The sequence below is a fragment of the Mobula hypostoma genome, chromosome 5 (genome assembly GCF_963921235.1).
Source record: "Mobula hypostoma chromosome 5, sMobHyp1.1, whole genome shotgun sequence".
Lineage (NCBI taxonomy): Eukaryota > Metazoa > Chordata > Chondrichthyes > Myliobatiformes > Myliobatidae > Mobula > Mobula hypostoma.
In genome coordinates, this window is record NC_086101.1 from 182,559,910 (window position 1) to 182,579,303 (window position 19,394).

Consider the following 19,394-nt stretch of genomic DNA (forward strand, 5'->3'; position numbering starts at 1 on the left):
CATGGTCCATTCAGAACTCTGCTGCTGGATGTGAAGATGCTGTTCCTGAAGTGTACGTCTTTACGCTCCTGTACCTCTTTCCTTGATGGTAGCAATGAGAAGAGGGCATGTCCTGGTGCTGATTCACCTTTTGAACTCCTTGTGCAATCATTAAATCGACGCCCGATGAACTTTTTTGTGGAAGTGTTGTTCGAAAGTAACAGAGGCAACAAATGTCTGTTTGCATGCCCCCCGCCCCCATAAAAGAACATCTCAGCAAAAGAGTCTGTCCCAGCAGACAGGATTCCCCATGAGCACAAGAGAAGATGGAAAATAGGAAGTCAGTAATAGGGAAGCAAACCTGGGAGTGATAAGCCTTGCTGATCAGAGGGGAATTCTACCCTCCGTGCTCTGTCATCAGGGCTGGCATTTTTAGATGATGAGGGAACGGAAGGATTTGTGAACAACATAACCCTGAGACCTATGGTCAGCTGGGCTGTGGACTTACTGAATGACAGTGCAAGGTTGAGGCACGGGCTACCTCTGCCTTATGTTTTATGCTTTTTTTTTTAAACAGCCCACCAACCAAATTAAAATGGGAATCTGGTCATCAAATAGAAACTGAACCAAACATTCTCAAAGAAAAATATTGAATATTCTTCCACCAGGTAATTAAACTGTACTTTCCAGGTTGTAATTAACTGCATAAAAACAATCCCTTTCATGGTACAGGCTGAGCACCCCTTATCCAAATTCCAAAATCTTTTCTTCGAGCACTGTCATGACGTCACACAAATGGAAAGTTCTACATGATGCTGGGAAGATTCCCTGGCAATGCACATCACAGACAGTTCAGAGAAATGACCTCACATATGTAATGAACCGAGGTAATGAAAAAAAGAAAAAAAAACACTGCAAAAAGCAAAAGATAAAGATCTCGACCGTGTATTGAAAGAATGCATTTGTCAGCATCACAATGAACATAGGCCACTAACGGTATGCTGCTTGTGAAACAAGCAAAGATCTAACATGACAAAGTGAAAATTGAAGGTAATTGTGAATATTCAGACTGGTTGCAGAAATTAAGCAAAGGCATGGCATTACGTTTTTAAAGCTCTAAAGAACATTAAAGGTAAAGTGTTTGATGATCATGCAGCATTGGTAAGTTTGTGAAGATTGCTGCTGATGAAAATCTAACACCAGAGGAAATCTCCAATGCTCATTTTTTTGATATACCTTACATAAAACCTTAAAAAAAGTGAAATACAAATAGTGTGCTGTAATCTTTTAATCAAAACATGGCATCGTAGGTGGAGACTAAAAGCTTGCCATTGTTGTTTGATTCAGGAACTCTCCCGCTGCTGCTGTGCTGCTTTTGTTACCCTGCACTCATTATATTTTCACTATTAGTGTTATGTAATAATTTTTACTGTTAAGTACATATGTGTGATGAACAAGTGTGAGACTGTTTACTGGTAGCACGTAAATTCAGTCAGGAATGGTGGCGATCCCAGGCTATTCATTATATATTCCAAAATCCGAAATCCAAAACTCTTCTGGCCCCAAGCATTTTGGATAAACGATGCTCAACCGGTATTATCAAAATAGGATGCTTCTGAAAAGAAAATTCTCAGAGCCTCTGTCATAACTTTGTTGTTTGGAGAATGGGATTGGAGGGGAATCGAGATTATGCAGGTGAAGGGAGCAGACCAAGTTCTTTGGTAGAGAAAAACCAAACCCACATGCATGTTTTTTTCACTTGTGTTGATCACCTTGCATCACAGTTAATTTGGATGACTACAAATGGAAAAAAAAAGAGCAGCCACACCACATATTCTTTCTGGGTAGTGTCCAACCTGACAGTATGAACAACAATTTCTCCAACTCATGGCAACTTCTCCCTGCTCTCTTTTTCCGCTTCCCATCTGGTTCCCTTCTTACGCCTTCTCTGCTCCTCACCTGTGTCAGGTATGCCTCCTCCTTCCCTTTCTCCTGTGCTTCACTCTCCCCTCCTTCTTCAGCCCTTTGCCCTTGCCGCCTCCCAGTTTCTCACTTCATTCCTTCTACCCCACTCACCCACAGCACATTCTTCTCACCAGGCTTCACTTGTGGCACAAGTAGCATAGCTTTACCGTACCTGCAACCCAGGTTCAACTCCCACTGCTGTACGTTTGTACGTGTGGGTTTCCTCCAGGTGCTTCGGTTTCCTCTCACAGTCTAAAGATGCATCAGTTGATAGGTTAATTGGTCATAGTAAATTGTCCCATGATTAGGCTAGGGTTAAACTGGGGGATTGCTGGGCCTATTCTGCACTGTATCTCAATAAATAACATCAAGTTAGGAAAATTGTACACATACAAACTATATAGAATATGAGACACAGAATTAAGCTATTCAGTTCATCTGATTGAGTCTTTGCATGAGTTTTCTCCCACCTCCCTTCTATTTCTATTATCTTTCATTATTCTGGCCTCTTCCCCCCTCTTTTCCAGTCCTGATGAAGAGTTTTGGCCTGAAACACCAGCTCTTTACCCCTCTCTAGAGATGCTGCCCGACTTGCTTGAGTTCCTCCAGCATTTTGTGCATGTTACTCTGGATTTTCTGCATCTAGAGAATATCATGTTTATTATATTTATTTATTTATTTATTAGCTTACTAGAATTTATAATATTCCTCCAACTTACTACCCACTTTTTCCACCACTCTTGGCATGAGCAAGCTTGTCCCAAATTTTCTTACTGTATTTGTCAATCACTATCTTGTATATATGGTTGAAAACTTTGAACGCACTGAACATTGGCAAAGACTGTTTAAATATGTTGTAGTTGTTTTTATTTGGCTTGATGACAACTTCAGAACAAATGTACAGCAGAACAAACAACCATTTGAATTTTGAAGAGTTGGATATCATTTCCATCCCAAATTTTAGCCCGCTAAAGTAACCCCCATTTTACAGTATGTACAGGAATCGCCATTTGTGGGAATATTTACAGTCTGTCAACATCTGTGCATAACCAAAAGAAAACTTGCGCAATAGATTAAGTTATAAAGGGAGTGTTTTGGCTGATGAATCTTGAACCTCCTCTGCAATCATTTACAGAAAGCTCTATTGCAGCAAAGTGCTCGACTTAAATAGTACAACAACCTTAAGTAATTAATATTTTTTTAAATCTGGAAGTGCTTATGGAAAGAAAAATAACTTATATTTTGTGATCAACTGCTGCAGCCATGACATTATAGTATAAAGTTAAATACCTTTATTCCTACCAACATTCAAGTACATTGTAGAAAAATATATTTCATATGGCACAGAGTTTTTCAAGACCAGCTAATTTCCCGAATGATATATTTGGCAGCATTTTTATATAAAACCATTTGGAGGAATTGGTCATCTATGGAAAGGGAATTTGAGCAACAAATTCAAGATGTTTAAAAAATGGTAATACTAGATTATCAATTAGTATAAAACACAAACATTTTAAGACAAATATTCATTCTTTTAATAAATAGGTATAAAGCAAGCTTTACTGCTTAAAGAGGCTAAAGTAGCAAAGCTCCAAACATAAACTAGCTGAGATCTTGGAAAAGGATTTTTGAGATCATTTCTAAAACAATGATGAAAATCAAAAATTTTTCATCTTTTTGACAAAGAGTTTAAAGATTGTCAAGTTAAATTGACCATCTGGTTGATGTACGGAGCAGGTACTGATGACACTGGTCCCAAGGGGATTGTACAAATTCACAAGATTGAGAACGATTTTTACCATATCCTATCTCTGTACTTAGCGTTAAAAGGAATGTATTGTTTATTTATAATGATCAATGTCTGCAGCATTAATAGCACCTTTTCCTTTTGGCAACGGACATTGTTAGAATCAAATTGATATGGGCAAAGAACACCATCACCAACTCCCCCCCACCAATAGCAAAGTTTCAAAATGACCAAACAAGAGCCCTTGGAACCTCACAGACAACCACTCTCAATATCAGAGACAATAGTTATTGGATAAAACACACATTTTAATGAAAAACTCGTTGGGCTACCTGTGATGTATATACTGGATAGTTTAGAACTTAAAATCCAGCTCTGGTCTAACTGGGGAAATTAGTTGACCCTAATTACAATGTACTTACTGAAACAAATCTATTGAGGAAAAGCAACCAATGTTGAGCGCCCCTGAGTGTTATCCCCCAAAGAATTGGATTGCACCTTATTACTAAGGTAAAGTTTGTCAAGATAACAGCAAAATAAGTTGTAAACATCTAAGAACTTCCAAAGTATTAAAAAATTATACTGTGATTTGTAATTACATAATTTTGACTATTACATAATCACAATTTTTCTAGATCCTTCATTGAAATGAAAGTGTCAAAAATATTTACACACTAAGCTGTACAGTTTTTTGCAGCAATATACAGATAATTTTCATCTTGTACATTTACATGACAAATTACACCGCCAGCAGGTTATTCATCTCCCACTTTTGCGAGGTCTTTGCAGAATCACAATCAGAGATGAAAACTTGGTGAAGCACTTCGGAGCGATCTAAGCACTTGCCCGTTGGAATGTGTGTGAATCTATGCAGTGTCTGAAAGGAAAGATGGAGATATTTCACTGGTTGGCACTGAGAGAAGAGTGTTATCACAGACTGAAGACTGGTTATTATTTAGAAGGTAAATTTGGTACAAGGGGATCTTTTGCAGGCTGGAAAGATGTAACTGGTGAGAGTACCCCAAGGATCAGTCACAAAGTCATAGAGCACTACAGCACAGACAGAGCCCAACTAGCCCGTGCCGACCTGGTTTTCTGTCTAATACCACCTACCTGTATCCAGACCACAGCCCACTATAACCAACCCAACCATATACTTATCCCAACCTACCTCAAAGTTGCAACTGAACCTGCAATCACTACTTTCACTGGCACCCTATTCCACACTCACACCATTAGCTTGAGTGAATTAGCTTTCCCCCTGACGTTCCCTTTAAATATTTCACCTTTAAGAGCCAATCCTTGGCCCTTTACTCTCCAAATTAATAATTTGGAGAAGGGGCAGAGTGGAAGCTATCCGAGTCCGCTTATGACAGAAATAGGCAAAAAAACCTGTTGCAGTGGATATTTAGAGTGATTGGATTCAGATTCAGGTTAATTTACTGTTATATGCACGAGGGTGCAATGAAACTTTTGCTAAGTTAGGTACGCTGAGTGTGTAACACTTAGCAAATGGATTCTAAAGTGTGAGATCAGGCATGTCAATAGGGGGAAATCAAAAAGCAGAGCAATACCCAAATGGTGGTGTATAAGGGAATTATGTGTTTTCGGACGTGAAACATGCAGTTAGCAGGAAGGTGCACCAAGTCATTAAGAAGCAAATAGCGCAATGACCTTTACTACAATAGGACTGGATTTTAAAATTACCGCATTGTTAAAATTGTACAGGGAGTGGGTGGGCTGCACGTGCCCAATTTTGATCCCCTTGTTTTAAAAAAAGGTTAAAATAGCATTGAGTAAGTCTGCAAAAGATTTACTAAGCTAATTCCTGAGAAGAAAGATTGCCTGATCAGCAGTGGTTCAAAAAGTTAGACGTGCATTCTTTTAGTTCAGTGGAATAAGGGGTGATCTAAATTAAACATACAAAATCCGAGTGAAATTCTCTTAATTAGGTTGCACCTTATCCTTTACTTTTCATACCTTTATTGAATCTACCCATTCCCAGTTGCTCCTCTTATGGGAAAAATATGCGAGCATGATAAATTAGATGTTGAGATGTTTCTACTAAGGAAATTAGTGTTGAGAAGTTTCTTCTATTTGGAGTCTCAAATAAGGGGACGTACTTACAAGATAATAGAGCAGTCATTTAATTTGAAGTATACAGTAGAGTAATAGCTTCTCAGAAGATGGTAAAACTCTGGAATTCTCTTCCTTGAGGATTTTGGAGGCTAGAACAGTGGAGGCGTTTAAAGAGAATGCAGATGAAGTTTTGAAAGATTGGGAAAACTTGGACTCCATGGAACTGACACAGAGGGAAGATCAGGCGTAGCGCAGATCAGCCATGATCATATTGAACGATGGTGGCCTACTCCTGCTTCTTGTGTTTTCAGTCATGCACAGACTTTCGGGTGGTGTTGTGGAGATACATCTCTACCAAAGGAGGTGTTCTATCCCTCTGCTAGCTGAAAGGTCACCCTTGAGAAAGGTGCAGTACCCTGCTTAGCTCTCTGATCAGGGTTACATGAAGCCATGGGAGCAGATGGTAGATGGTCGTATGAGCAGCTGGTGCACATCAAAAGTCCTGGTTATGTGGCCACTGATGCCAGGCAGACAATCTCTGAGGAGAATTGATAATGGCTGGGGTCACCCGTCTTGTAAAGACATTGCCCAGAAGAAGACAACGGCAAATCACTTCTGTCGAAAGATTTGCCAAGTGCAATCATGGTCATGGAAAGACCATGATCACCCACTTCATACGGCACATAACGAACGAACAGACCTAAAAACAATATATAACAACCAACCACATTCCCTCTCCTCCAACTAAACAATAATATTTAAAATGATTAACATATCATTAATGGGAATATTATCGGTACAAAATAGTTGACTTGCTACAATCATAACCACTTAATGAAACAATAAACTCTTGTCAAATGCATCTTCAAAATGTGCCATTGTCAGTGACGTTTGAACTGTAATGATAGAACTGCACAAAGTACAACTCAAGCTCGTATTGGGCTTAGAATTGAAAACTCAAGCAGATGGGGATGGTGAAGAAGAGGGGAGGATAGGGTAAAATGATGTGGAACAAGAGAAAATAATGTGGAGGTGGAAATTATTTGGTGATTAGTTTGTGTTGGGATAGAAGACAGTTTCCTGTAGTTCATTCAGACCATTTGTGAAGAAAGGGGTATTAGTCCAAGAGTTTAAGGGGAAATAAAATGTTGGTTCTTGGGGAGGAGAGAAAGAATAGAAAGATGCCAATTTGTGAGAATAGAAGCAACTGGGAAAGGGAATAAATATGTGAATTCAGTACAGGTATGCAAAGTGAAGGAAAAATGTAACTTAATGGCAGAAGGCCTCAAATGTTAAAGGTGGCATGGGCTTTAAAACATTCAAGACACTACTGAGTTGCTGTTTCAACATTTAACATAGAACAAACCTCTCAGTCCTTCAGCATAGGGTTAATCACGTACTGCAGTGACATCTTTATTATGAGTTTCTCCACAGTAACGTAGTGATTTCAGTTCAGTTTTCAACAGCTCTAAGTGATTTTAATATACATACTTATATAAAAATAAAACAAATGTTAAGTATTTTATAGCTCATCATGACTTACAAATTAAAAATCATTTTGCATTTGGAGGTGAAAACTACGGCTGAATTTTGTAAGCACGGTATCATGTCACATCTCCCACTTCGTACAAGCCACCTCTTGCTTAATTTTCTTTCTGCCCATCAGCACACCCTTCTACTCCCTCCTCTGGCTTTTCCTAAAATCCGCCTTTGCTTTTCACTTTGGCTGCACCTTGTGAAAGTAAACATCACATTCCTGCATTTTCTGGCTAAAGACCATTCTGCTTTAGAGTCATAGAGCATTACACCAGAGAAACAGGTCCTTCGGTCCATCTAGTTAATGCTGAAGTAGTCCCATCGACCTGCAACCGGACCATAGCCCTCCGTACCCCTCCCATCAATGTACTCATCCAAATTTCTCTTAAGTGCTGAAATCGGACCCGCATTCACCACTTGTACTGGCAGCTTGCTCCACTCTCTCACACCCTTATGTTCTCTTTAAACATTTCACCATTTACCCTTAACCCATAACCTTTATCTGAACAAACCCCTCTTTGCGTTACCAAAAGGATGAGTTACGTACTGTGGTGTCATCTTTATTATGGAGTTGCTCCAGTTATATAGTGAATATATTTTAAAGTAAAAAGATTAAAGTTTCAAAGTAAGAAAGAAGTAAAACAAAAGAACAGAGAAATAAGCAACACACACAAAATGCTGGTGGAACAGAGAAATAATAGCTTTTTCTACAAGTAAACTCTTCTCTAGTTTCCAGCCGGGTACAGGTATCAATTTTAATCAAAGTTTTGATGACAAACACTGCCGTCTTCATCAGGGGTGAAGCCTAGGCATGTCTAGTCTAGTGGTGTATATTCCCCTGTCGTCAATCCCTCCTGATTGGTTAGTCTTCATCAAATTTGCTGACCCACTTTATTTACAATTGAATTTCAGTTCTTACTTGGAGTAAGACCTTTGTCTTTGTTTAAATTCTTTTTCCCTAGCTTTATTTAAATGGCTTCCTTCCTTTACCAGTCTCAAAACCCACTGGTGCGGCACAGTAGTTTTGTGCTGTCGAAGTCAATCTTACGGCCACTGTGAAGGCAATGTTCTGCTTCTGCCGATTTCTCCGGGTAACCCAAACAGATACACCTCCCATGCAGGTTTCCATCACGCACCCCATCTGGCCGATATACGCTGCTCTGCATTCATAGGGAATCCTGCAAACGCCAGCCGTCCTGAGTTCCAGGTCATTTTTGACCCTGTGTATATTTGAATGACAATAAACTTGAACTTAAGTGGTCGTCATGGCTCTTGGTTCAGACTTTCTCACAAGTAGATACAGCTATGTTCTGCCTACTCTTTTATTTCCTTTAACCTCAAGGACCCCAATCTGGCTGTGCATTAGCTTTGCTGCTTTTATGGATGAGAGCCCTAGTCTGTTCAATCTTACAACAAAGTGGTGGTAATAACATTGACCTTACCTTTATATACTGCCACTCTTTATATATATTCATATTACAGTGTGTAATCATAACCTTCGAGCCATCAGCTCCTCTGGTCAGGCATTGATCGTACTGCATTAATTGATTGGCTTCATTGATTCGGAACAGCTGAAAGATAATGTTCAGTTTATGAGGCTTTAAGTACTTTTCTCATTACTATAAAACAATGACTATTAAAACTTTGCAATTATAAGAACTTTTCTTGGTTTCCAATATGTTAAGCTTAAAAGTTTATTTGAAAAGTGTTTCTGAACCTAATGAGCAATGTGGTGAAATAAGTGCTGGTAACACCAGAGCAACACACACAAAATGCTGGAGGAACTCAGCAGGTCAGGCAGCATCTGTGGAGGAAATAACCAGTCATTGTTTCAGGCTGAGAAGCAGTCCTTTTGAAGGGGTTCAGCTTGAAACTTGAGTATTTATTTCCTTCCATAGATGCTGCCTGACCTGTTGACCTCCAGCATTTTACATGTGTTGAAAAGATGTTATTACTTTGCAGATATAATTTGAACTGGCCAAAAGGAAGAATTGCATCAGACTTAACATCTTACATTTAAGAGAATTTGCTCCTTAAGCCATCAGCCTATCGTTTGATGCTCCTGACTGCAAAGGTTGGAGGTGGATCACATTCCGTGGGCTTGAATCTGTGTGTCAGATAAATTGGCCCTACATTTCTTCAACTCCATTCTTGCTTATATTTTGCAAGGTGATGATTGCAGTTGCTGGCTGACATTCTTCAAAGTTCAAAGTAAATTTATTAACAAAGTACATATTTGTCAACATATACAATCCTGAGATTCATTTTCTTGCGGGCAATCACAGTAAATACAAGAAAAATAATAGAATCAGTGAAAGACTGGAACCAACAGAATGGACAACCACCAATCTGCAAAACAAAACAAAAAATACAAACTGTGCAAATGCAAAAAGAAAGAGAAAAAAAGAAATAATAATTATGACGGATGCTGCTTTCCTGTGACAGCACTCCACGTAGATGCGCTCAGTGGTAGGGAGGGCTTTACCATGATAGACCGGGCTATATCCACTACTTTTTGTAGGATTATCCATTCAAGGGCATTAGTGTTTCCATAATACACTGTGATGTAATGAGTCAATACATTCTCCACCACACATCTAGAGAAGTTTGTCAAAGTTTTAGATGTCATGCCAAATCTCTGTAAACTTCCAAGGAAGTAGAGGCATTGCCATGCCTTATTCACAATGGCACTTACATGCTGGACCCAGGACAGATCTTCTGAAATGATAACACAGAGGAATTTAAAGTTGCTGACTGTTTCCACCTCTGATCCTCCAATGAGGACTGGTGCATGGACCTCTGGAAACCTCCTCATATCCTTGGTCTTGCTGACATTGAGTGAGATGTTGTTGTTGTTGTGGTACCACTCAGTCAGATTTTCAATCTCCCTCCTATACGCTGATTTGTCATCACCTTTGAGTCGGCCAATGACAGTGTTGTCGTCAGCAAACTTAAATATGGCATTGGAACTGTGCTTAGCCACACAGTCATAAGTGTAAAGTGAGTAGAGCAGGGGGCTAAGCACACTGCCTTGTGGTGCACCTCTGCTGATGGAGATTGTGGGAGAAATGTTGTTGCCAATCCAAAATGACAGGGATCTGCAAGTGAGGAAATTGAGATCCAATTGCACAAGGAGGTATTGAGGCCTAGGACTTGAAGCTTACTGATTACTTTTGAGGTGATGATGGTATTGAATGCTGAGCTGTAGTCAATGCAGAGCATCCTGATATATGCATCTTCGCTGTCCAGATGTTCCAAGATTAAGTGAAGAACCAATTAATTGGCATCTACGGTTGACCTGCTGTGGCAGTAGGCAAATTAGAGTGGACCCAAGTCACTTCTCAGGCAACTTCTCAAAGCGCTTCATAGTGGACACAAGTGCAACTGGACTATAGTCATTGAGTTAGGTTACCACGTTCTTTTTAGGCATAGGTACAATTGAAGCCTGTTTGAATCAGGTGAACACCTCAGACTGCAAAGTGAGAAGATTAAAAAACATGAACTATACACAAAGTACATAGTCAGAATGACTTAAATGAGTACTGCAGAAGACAGGGCCACTGAGTGAAGTCAGTGACTTAGGGATGGTAATGAAGGGCACAAGAAAGAAAAATTTGAAGGCCATGAGAACAAAAGTGGAACTGGTGTTTTGAGATGAAAATAGAACATGCTCACAGCAACATGCATTTAAACATGAGCTTTAATCCAGTCAGCCATCACAGTGTGAATGACATGAATGGCTTCCAATACATTTAATCGTGTGAGAGGATAATAGGATATCTAACCAAAAGTTTGGTTAAAGAGGTGGGCTTTTTGATTAGTAGAGTCTGACATGTTTTGGGGAAGGAATTCTTAAGATTAGTGTGTTAACATCTGACGGCACAGCTAACAGTGCAGCAATTGGAACTGGGGAAGTGAAAGTACAGGGCCTATAGCTCTAAGGGCTACAGATGGTTACACAGTTAGGATGGGCTAGGCCATGGAAAGATTTGGAAACAGGAATTAAAACTCGATCAAGGCAGAGAGCATCTAAGTGGGAGTAAGGGAACCTAGCAATATTATAACGGGGATGGTGATTTTAAAGATGGGGAAAGTGGACAGAATTGCACCAGCTTGGATGGTTAGATAGAAGTACCACCAGTTTACAATGAATTAAGGGCAGAGAAATTGGCAAGAATAGTGGTGAGACTGAATGCTCCAGAAGCTGGTATTAATTGAATAGATGTGTGCTGTGAACGAAAGTAGATGGTATACTGTGTTCCTGTTGGATGGGACAATTGTGTCACTTGGCACTGACAAACAAACACGACAGAAATATAGAATTTATAAAGTGCTCTCTCAGTGTCTGTTGTTTTGCAGTTTCCTTCATATCTAGTTTATAGCTTTCTTCTGATAGTACAAGATCTTACCTTGAACTTTTCATTTAGTTGTGGAGTTTTCTAATGATTCAAGAGTTGGTAACTAACCTATTTTCTTTTAAAAATGCGTTGTCAAACAGAGTGACTCAAGGGCAGGCCATTTATGATCCATCTGTGTTCAATTAAGCAGAACCCTGCAAAGCAGCCTCTATGTTGCAGTAATATAGAAAATGCTTAGAAGCAGATCAGGCAGCATCTGTGGAGAAAGAAACAACAGGTGGTCACTGAACCTTCATCAGAACTGATTAAAATCCCAGTTCTAATGGAAGCTCCCTGACCCAAAACAAATTCTGCTTTTCACTCCACAGATACCACTTGACCTGCTGAGAATTTGCATTTTTTTTTGCTTTATCTCAAGATTTCCAGCATCTACAGTGTTTTGCTGTTGAATATCAAATGTGTTACACAGGCATTCAGCCACCTTCTTGAATCATTAAATCATCTGCAAAGCCAATGCTAAACTGAAATGCAAGTCTGATCTGGCTTTTTACTAAAATTAGAGATTTCTTGCTGAGTCCTGCTTGCTGCTTTGGTTACTCTGAATTTCTCAATCTTTTGCTTTTTGCTGTAAATCTGAAAGAAAGATTACCTGATTTCCGCCCATTCGATGGCAAGGCCCCAGTTCGACAAACCCACCATTGGTGTGGCCCATGCTGTCAATGCAGTAATCTGTTTCATGTCCTCTGATCTGAAATGAAAAGTGAATGCACCATAAAGCTGGTGTGGTAAAGGCTGTGTCATTATTGATTCAGGTCTAGACTAAGGTTCTACAATGTGTACAAGATTGAGTGAATAGCCAGAGACTTCTTCCCAGGAAGGAAATGCCTGATACCAGGGGGCATCATTTTAAGAGGATTAGAAGAAAGTATAGGAAGGCTTGTAAGATGTAACATTTTTTACACAGGGAATGGTTGATATGTAGAACACCCTGCCAGGGGTGTTGGTGGAAGAGGCAGATAGATTAGGAGCATTTAAGAAATTCCTAGATGGACAGATGAATGAAAAATGGAGGACTATTTTGGAAGGAAGGGTTAGATGATTTTTGAGTAGGTTAATAGGTCAGAACAACATTGCGGGCCGAAGGGCACATACTAGCCTGTAATGTTCTATGTTCTATCATTGAATACTTGTTTATCTCAGTAAACATATGGTTTCATATTTTAAAATTCATGCAATTTAGATTTAACAATTGATACCATAATTAATTTGATATTTGGACTTCACTGCACATATATTGCATTCCTTGATAAAGCCAAAATCACACTGAAGCCTGGTCCAAGTGGATTCTATAATTTCCATGAAAGTCCGTAGGGTGAATAGAGGCTATCATCACAGCCGAATTAATTCTGTTCTCAGCCACTCCAAGTATTCTCCTCACTGTCAGAGAGAATTGGACAAGACCAATAAAGCATGAACAATGATTGTCCCTCCAGAACAAATCTGGCGTCTTCACTCTTAACCTCCAAGTACAGGAGTACTATATTCAACTCCATTCAACAGGCAGCAGTGAGGCTACTGCAACCATTCATACAGCTAATCTTAATAAAGCTGCAGGCAATAGTGCTTTCCCTGACATTTGTGAGAACATAAATTCATCAAGAATGAATTAGTAGCTTTACCTCTCCCCATTCTACATTTTTTGGTGGCAATGGGTAGTGTTCTGGTATATCATAAGCTATTTCTTCCATGAACCATTTAAAACTCTTGCAGTGGTGGTCCTCCCGAAACTTCTTCAGTGCTGATATATCCCCAAAAGCCAAGGCTTTTGTTTCTGGACGGCTTGCATAGAAATAGTCAGCATATTCATCCCACCAGACTTCAACAACACGAACATAATTCTGTAAAGTATTGGTGACATAATAAATCCATGACCAACACCAGTGATTTAAAAAAATCAACAATCCACACAAATCCAAAATGAACTCTTACAAGAGAAAAAGAAATTGACATATAAGCTGTCCATGAGAGTGTAATAAATATAAAAATCTAGAAATTTGCCTTTTATTGAACGTGCTCTTAGCTGTCTCTAACTCAGACTACGCTGACTACCTTGCTGCTGACTTCTACATTGCAGTAACCCTGCAGGTCACCATTTTTGCATAGCAACAGTTCTGATTATCACCATTTTTATTTAGATACACAGCACATTCTTGGAATTTGCATCTCTCACAATATAGATTCTATGTTTCTGGCTAGATGACAGAAGCTCTCACTAACTTGCCTTAATTACAACAGAAAATGTTGGAAAAACTCAGCAGGTTGGGCAGCATCTGTGGAAAAGAAACAGCTGTTTCAGGTTGAAGACCCTTGCTAATCTCTCCTGAAGGCTGTCTCATATTGTGCTCTTCCTATTTGTGTTTCACTCTGTACACACAGCCACTAGGATTGCATTTCAGCAATTTACTTCCTTCCTTCACCTTTTAATATATCAATGTTGTTGTTCCTTTCTGCGCCCTGTGGCACATTGAGTGGCAACTTTGTCACTTATTTAGCATTTTTGCCTTCTTTTTTATGAGGCCAAGTTGCTAGCTCGATGCTCAAATCAGCACAGATGGAAAGCGTGCAAACAGCTGGCTGGATTCAGACCTGGGGCCACTGGCCTCGACGTCTAGTGCAGTTGCCACTACACTACCGCCCGGTGAATATAACAATGTGCGCAGAGTGAATTTCCTGTCTATCCACTAACCAACCTGACCCTTTGGTACTGTGGTACGTAATGCCTTTGTTGTAGGGTCAGCAGAAGTAGAAAATTACTCAAAGTTCGCACAAAATAAATCATAAAAGACTAGAAAAAAAGTAACACAGAAGAGCTATTGGCAACTAGTGCCAATGTTATAGTAATCATAGAAGAGAAATTTGAATACTGAGTCATTGAAGTTCTTGCTGGAGGATGTGCAGGAGGCAGCCCCCATGTGTAACCATGATCCTGGCACCAACATTCTTACTTATTTACTGCCTATTATGCAGCTGGTGTTTAAGGCAGCAATGAAGGTCCTCCATCTCTATCTGTCCATACCATTGCACACAGATATAGAAAGATTCTTCATTGCTGTTTCTGTAACAATTTTCTTTTGACCAGTTATGGTGGTTAGCCTTGAGCTGAACCCCCAAACCTGGAACCCCCTGAGCCACTCCTAGTCTGGCCTCTACCCTGACCTGTCTGGCATGTGTGACCCTGCCAAGAGCCAAAGCACAAGGCCCTGACTCTTGCCAACAAAGCTCTCTGGGCCGTTGAGGCACGCAAGCCTCCAAACCCTACAAAAAGATTGTGGTCCTCTTGGAGGTGACACCAACACAGGCAGGACTACAACTTACTAACCCCTAACCTGCACATCTTTGGAACGTGGGAGGAAAGCAGATCACTGGAGGAAACACACACGGTTACAGGGAGAATGTACAAGCCCCTCACAGACAGCAGCAGAAAACAAACCCGGATATTGCTGCCATAGATGGGTAAATAATTAGAGACATACCTTTAATGTTGGAGAGGACCCAACGTAAGCGGGTGGTGGATTCCCTTGCCACCCATGCAGGCGGTAAATATGACCAACACGAGAACACGGTACAAACAGCAATTTTCCTCCACATTGCCAGATCTGTAAAGGCACGAAAGAGACAAAAGGGAACACTTGTTGGGTGGGGATAAATATCTTTGACTTCATTTCTCAGTTATTATATTACAAGGCGTGTTCGAGCATTGAGTGAAACATTTCACTCAATGTTTTCAGAATAGAGCACTTCCCACAAATAAAACTTTCCATAAAAGTTTTTAACAGTGGAAATTGTTCAAAAATATTTTTTGCTAAATTTTGGCATGGTAACATAATCCTGAATTGAGTTAACATTGTAAAGCCTTTCTAATAATATTCCAATAGTTTTGATGTCTTTTTTCCCCTCATCAAATGCATTTTACATTGAAGAGAACATTCAGTCTATATGTTTACATTACCTTATAGGATATTTCGAAGTTTTCACCTCCCCAGATCTGAAGACCAGGATCATACAGCCCCAGCTCAAAGAAGAAATCCCGTTCAATAGCGAATAACCCCCCAGCCATAGCTGGGGACCTGGGAAAGTTATAGTTAGATAAATGGACACCAAGTTAGGGAGTTTCCAGTTGTTGAGTTATTCTTTCTGCACCTAAGATTCTATGATTTGCAGTTCATATAACTTAAAGCTGCAGTGCCCTTTTCCAAAGAATACGTCTATTTCAGGAAAATTTTCAAGGTTGAGATACAGGCAACCATTAATCTTGATACATTAATTAATTTAATAGTTAGGGAGTATCATGTATTAAACAAGTGTTACATTTAGTTAACACAAGACCAAAAGATAGAGTGAGGCTAATAATCATTTGGGGGTTTTAGCAAATGCCTTAAAATTATAGGCTTATGAAAAAGGGGAATGCAACTTAAGACACAAAATGTGAAAAAATTTCAACAAATAAGGAAAAAAAAACTAACTGTAATCTCTTCAGTGTTTTGCTGAGTGTCTCCAAGACATCTTTTCTTGTTTTAAGTTGCTCACATTTTCAGTTTTTGCTTTTTATTTCATTTTACATGTCATTTATGGTGGGTAACAGAACTCCACAATGTTTTTAACTAACAGACAAGGATGGAAGTATCAAGTTTAGAACCTTTGACCCATTTTAAGAGGAAGAATTAGTTTTACCTTTATCTTGACCTAACCCCACCCCTTCACTTTAACAGTATTTGTCGAGCTGGATCTGTAGCTTATATACACAACTACATCCTGCCAGTTTGAGGACAGACATGTCCCTGTACTTTCCTTCTATTCTAACTCATTTACTTTAATTCTGACTGCAAGTCTCAATCTGTTTGCAATTGGCTTTCAGTTATAATGCTCCACATCTGTATTTCTAATACTTAAGCAATGAAACCTATATCCTTTTAACCTTTGTACTTCTTTCCCCAGAAAATCATATATATATACTTCAAACATTGCCTGCTTTGTTTAAGCACTTTCTATTCACTAGTTGTTTCCAATCTCCAACTATCTCCCCCTATATTTGACATATTCTTTTGTTTAGCAACTTAATCTAAACCCGAGTTTGCGGCTTACACTACTTTCATTTGATATACCATTAGACTTGGGCTTTCCACTCAAGACTCAGAACAGATTTCAACTCTGTTGCGTGGCTTGAATCCAACTTTTCTACCTCATCAAAGCTATTAGATTAAAAAGTAGGATGTTATGAAATGGAGAGGAATGGTTCATAACTCCGTGAAGGTAGCACGATGATAAATATGGCAGTTAAGCAGACAATCAGGACACTTATTTTTTGTTTGCTAAGGTAGATACAGGAGCAGACAGATCATGTTGAATGGTACAAAACATTAGTTAGGTGTAGATAGAACAGAGAGTAGCTCTTTGTAGTCCTTCAAAAATTGAGGATGATTTGCTTCCAATCCAGTTCTGTAGGTTCTGTAAGTCCAGTCCTGATGAAGGGTCTTGGCCCGCAATGTCTACTCTTTATTCCTCTCCATAGATGTTGCCTGACCTGCTGAGTTCCTCCAGCATTGTGGGTGTACGTTGTCAGGTTATTCTCAGGATTTGGGTATCAATGGCAAAACAACTATTTATTGTCCATCCGTAACTATAAGGTGGTAGTGAACTGACTTCTTGAACAACTGCAGTTCTTCTGGTGAAAGACCACCTCTGTCTGGAGGGGAGAGGGTTCCAGGGTTTAGAGTCGGCAATAATGGTGTCCAGCTTGCAAGGGAATCTGCAGGTATTGGGCAGCACCGTAGTGTAGTGGTTAGTGCAAGGCTTTACAGTACCAACGATCACTGATCGGGGTTCGATTCCTGCCACTGCCTGTAAGGAGTTTAACGTTCTCCCTGTGACTGCGTGTGTTTCCTCTGGGTGCTCTGGTTTCCTCCCACATTCTAAAGATTTACAGTTAGGGTTTGTGAGCTAAGAGCATGTTATGCTGGTGCCAGAAGCGTGGCGTGGCTGTCCGACACAATCCTCGCTGATGACGCAAATGATGCATTTCACTGTATATTTCAATGTTCATGTGATATATTAGGATAATCTATCTGGAATCTATTCTTATGGACCTGCTGCCCTTATTCTTCTGGGGTGCAGAGGTCAATGTTGTCACAGTGACCTGTGTGAATAAATGCATTGGATTTTGTAGATGGTACACATTGCAGCTGTCATACACTGGTGGTAGAGAGAGTAAATGTGTAATGCGGTTCATGGGCTGCAAATCAAATAAGATGTTTTGACCTGGATAGTCCAAACTTCTGTTGGAATCATATTCAGTCAGGCACTGCGATGTCCCATTCGATGGTAGGAAGGTCATAGAGGTGTCAGGAGGTGACTGATGAAGCCAAAGTGGCCCACGCAGATTTTGCCATAAGTAGGACAAGATTTGCTAGATGGGGTAGGCAGGTGGACTATATGGGAGGTGGTGTGTTCCATTTGCTATGCTTCTGTGTACTCCAAACAAACAGACTTAAAGTTGCCGATGCCATCCCAAACGTTCCCTCACTTAGCTCCTTCTAAGCTTGCAGCAATCAGGAGTCATAGATCAAGTCGATGGAGATGTAATACTTTATCAAGGAGGCTTCGAGAACATGCTTGAATCCATTCATCTGTTAACCCTGCAATCTTCACCATGATGGATCTTGGAGTATTCTGTTGCAGATGTGAATGATGAGGTATAAACTTCTGATAGAGTGCAATTCTGTCCCCAATACTGGGGATATTTTGATGCTTCTCCTACCAATGGCTTGGGGGATGTTATGGAGACAGCATTTTGTTTGGTACATCTTCAGTTCTTTGAAGTACATGATGTTATTAGCACATGCCTCAGAAGTGCACGTGGGGGCAAGCAATGTAGCTATTTGGCAGACCATGAGTTTAGAGCAAGGTAAGAGGTGGTGATCTTTAAACGCTCTGTTCTTCAGATCATCAAAGACTGTACGGCACATTGAAGGTAATAGTGCAGATCATTAAAGATACCTGCCAGTACTGAGAATTTTCTCCTGAGACACATATCCAGATTAACCCAAGGTCTCTCTTTGGCTAGCACGGACTTGAACGGGCAAATAGCTTCCCCCTGTGCCAAACATTTCTATGATTCCATATCAGATGACAGGAAGAATGTTTAAAATTTAATCTTAATTGTGTTGAGACAATTTTAGTGTAGATAATATTCAACTACCTGGAGGTAACGTAAAGCAAATCATATCAATGAAATTATAAAATGTTTGTACCTGCCTTGACTATGTGGGAAGAAATATATCCAGACAAAATTTTAAACTTACTTTAGGACTGAAGTTCTTTTAATGCTTTCAAGACTCGAAGTTAGAAATGCCTTTAACTACAAATTTATCACTGCAATGCTTTTACTACGTAGAATGGGAGTTTCCTTAACTGGACTTCTTATTGAATCTGGATTGGGTGCAGCAGAGTGCACAAATCTTTCAAGATCAAAGGTTCTATGTTCCTCATCTATTTTAGCCAATTACTCCTCTCATTAAGCCAATATTATAATTCTGGTAATTTTATTAATGAACTAAATTTGGTAAAATGACATTCAATGCAAATTGAAAACATACGTTTCACAATGATCACGGGATTGGATGTAACATATTATACCAATAAAAAGCACATTTATGCACAAAATAATAACATAA

At 39.7% G+C, this 19,394-nt stretch overlaps 1 protein-coding gene across 2 annotated transcripts in view; it reads right to left on the reverse strand.

Annotated features, from left to right (window-relative positions):
• Window positions 1-2,771: 2,771 nt before the first annotated feature.
• galnt7 (UDP-N-acetyl-alpha-D-galactosamine: polypeptide N-acetylgalactosaminyltransferase 7) overlaps window positions 2,772-19,394 on the reverse strand; it is a 145,258-nt gene continuing 128,635 nt past the window's right edge. The window contains exons 7-12 of one of the 2 annotated variants that reach the window (XM_063049485.1): window positions 15,674-15,791; window positions 15,198-15,320; window positions 13,344-13,562; window positions 12,314-12,412; window positions 8,749-8,877; window positions 2,772-4,568 (exon numbers count right to left, since the gene is read on the reverse strand). In XM_063049485.1, coding sequence (XP_062905555.1) covers window positions 4,431-4,568; window positions 8,749-8,877; window positions 12,314-12,412; window positions 13,344-13,562; window positions 15,198-15,320; window positions 15,674-15,791 — 826 coding nt within the window. In that variant the 3' untranslated portion in view covers window positions 2,772-4,430. The remainder of the gene's footprint in view (window positions 4,569-8,748; window positions 8,878-12,313; window positions 12,413-13,343; window positions 13,563-15,197; window positions 15,321-15,673; window positions 15,792-19,394) is intronic. The other variant, XM_063049484.1, reaches the window with a different exon arrangement.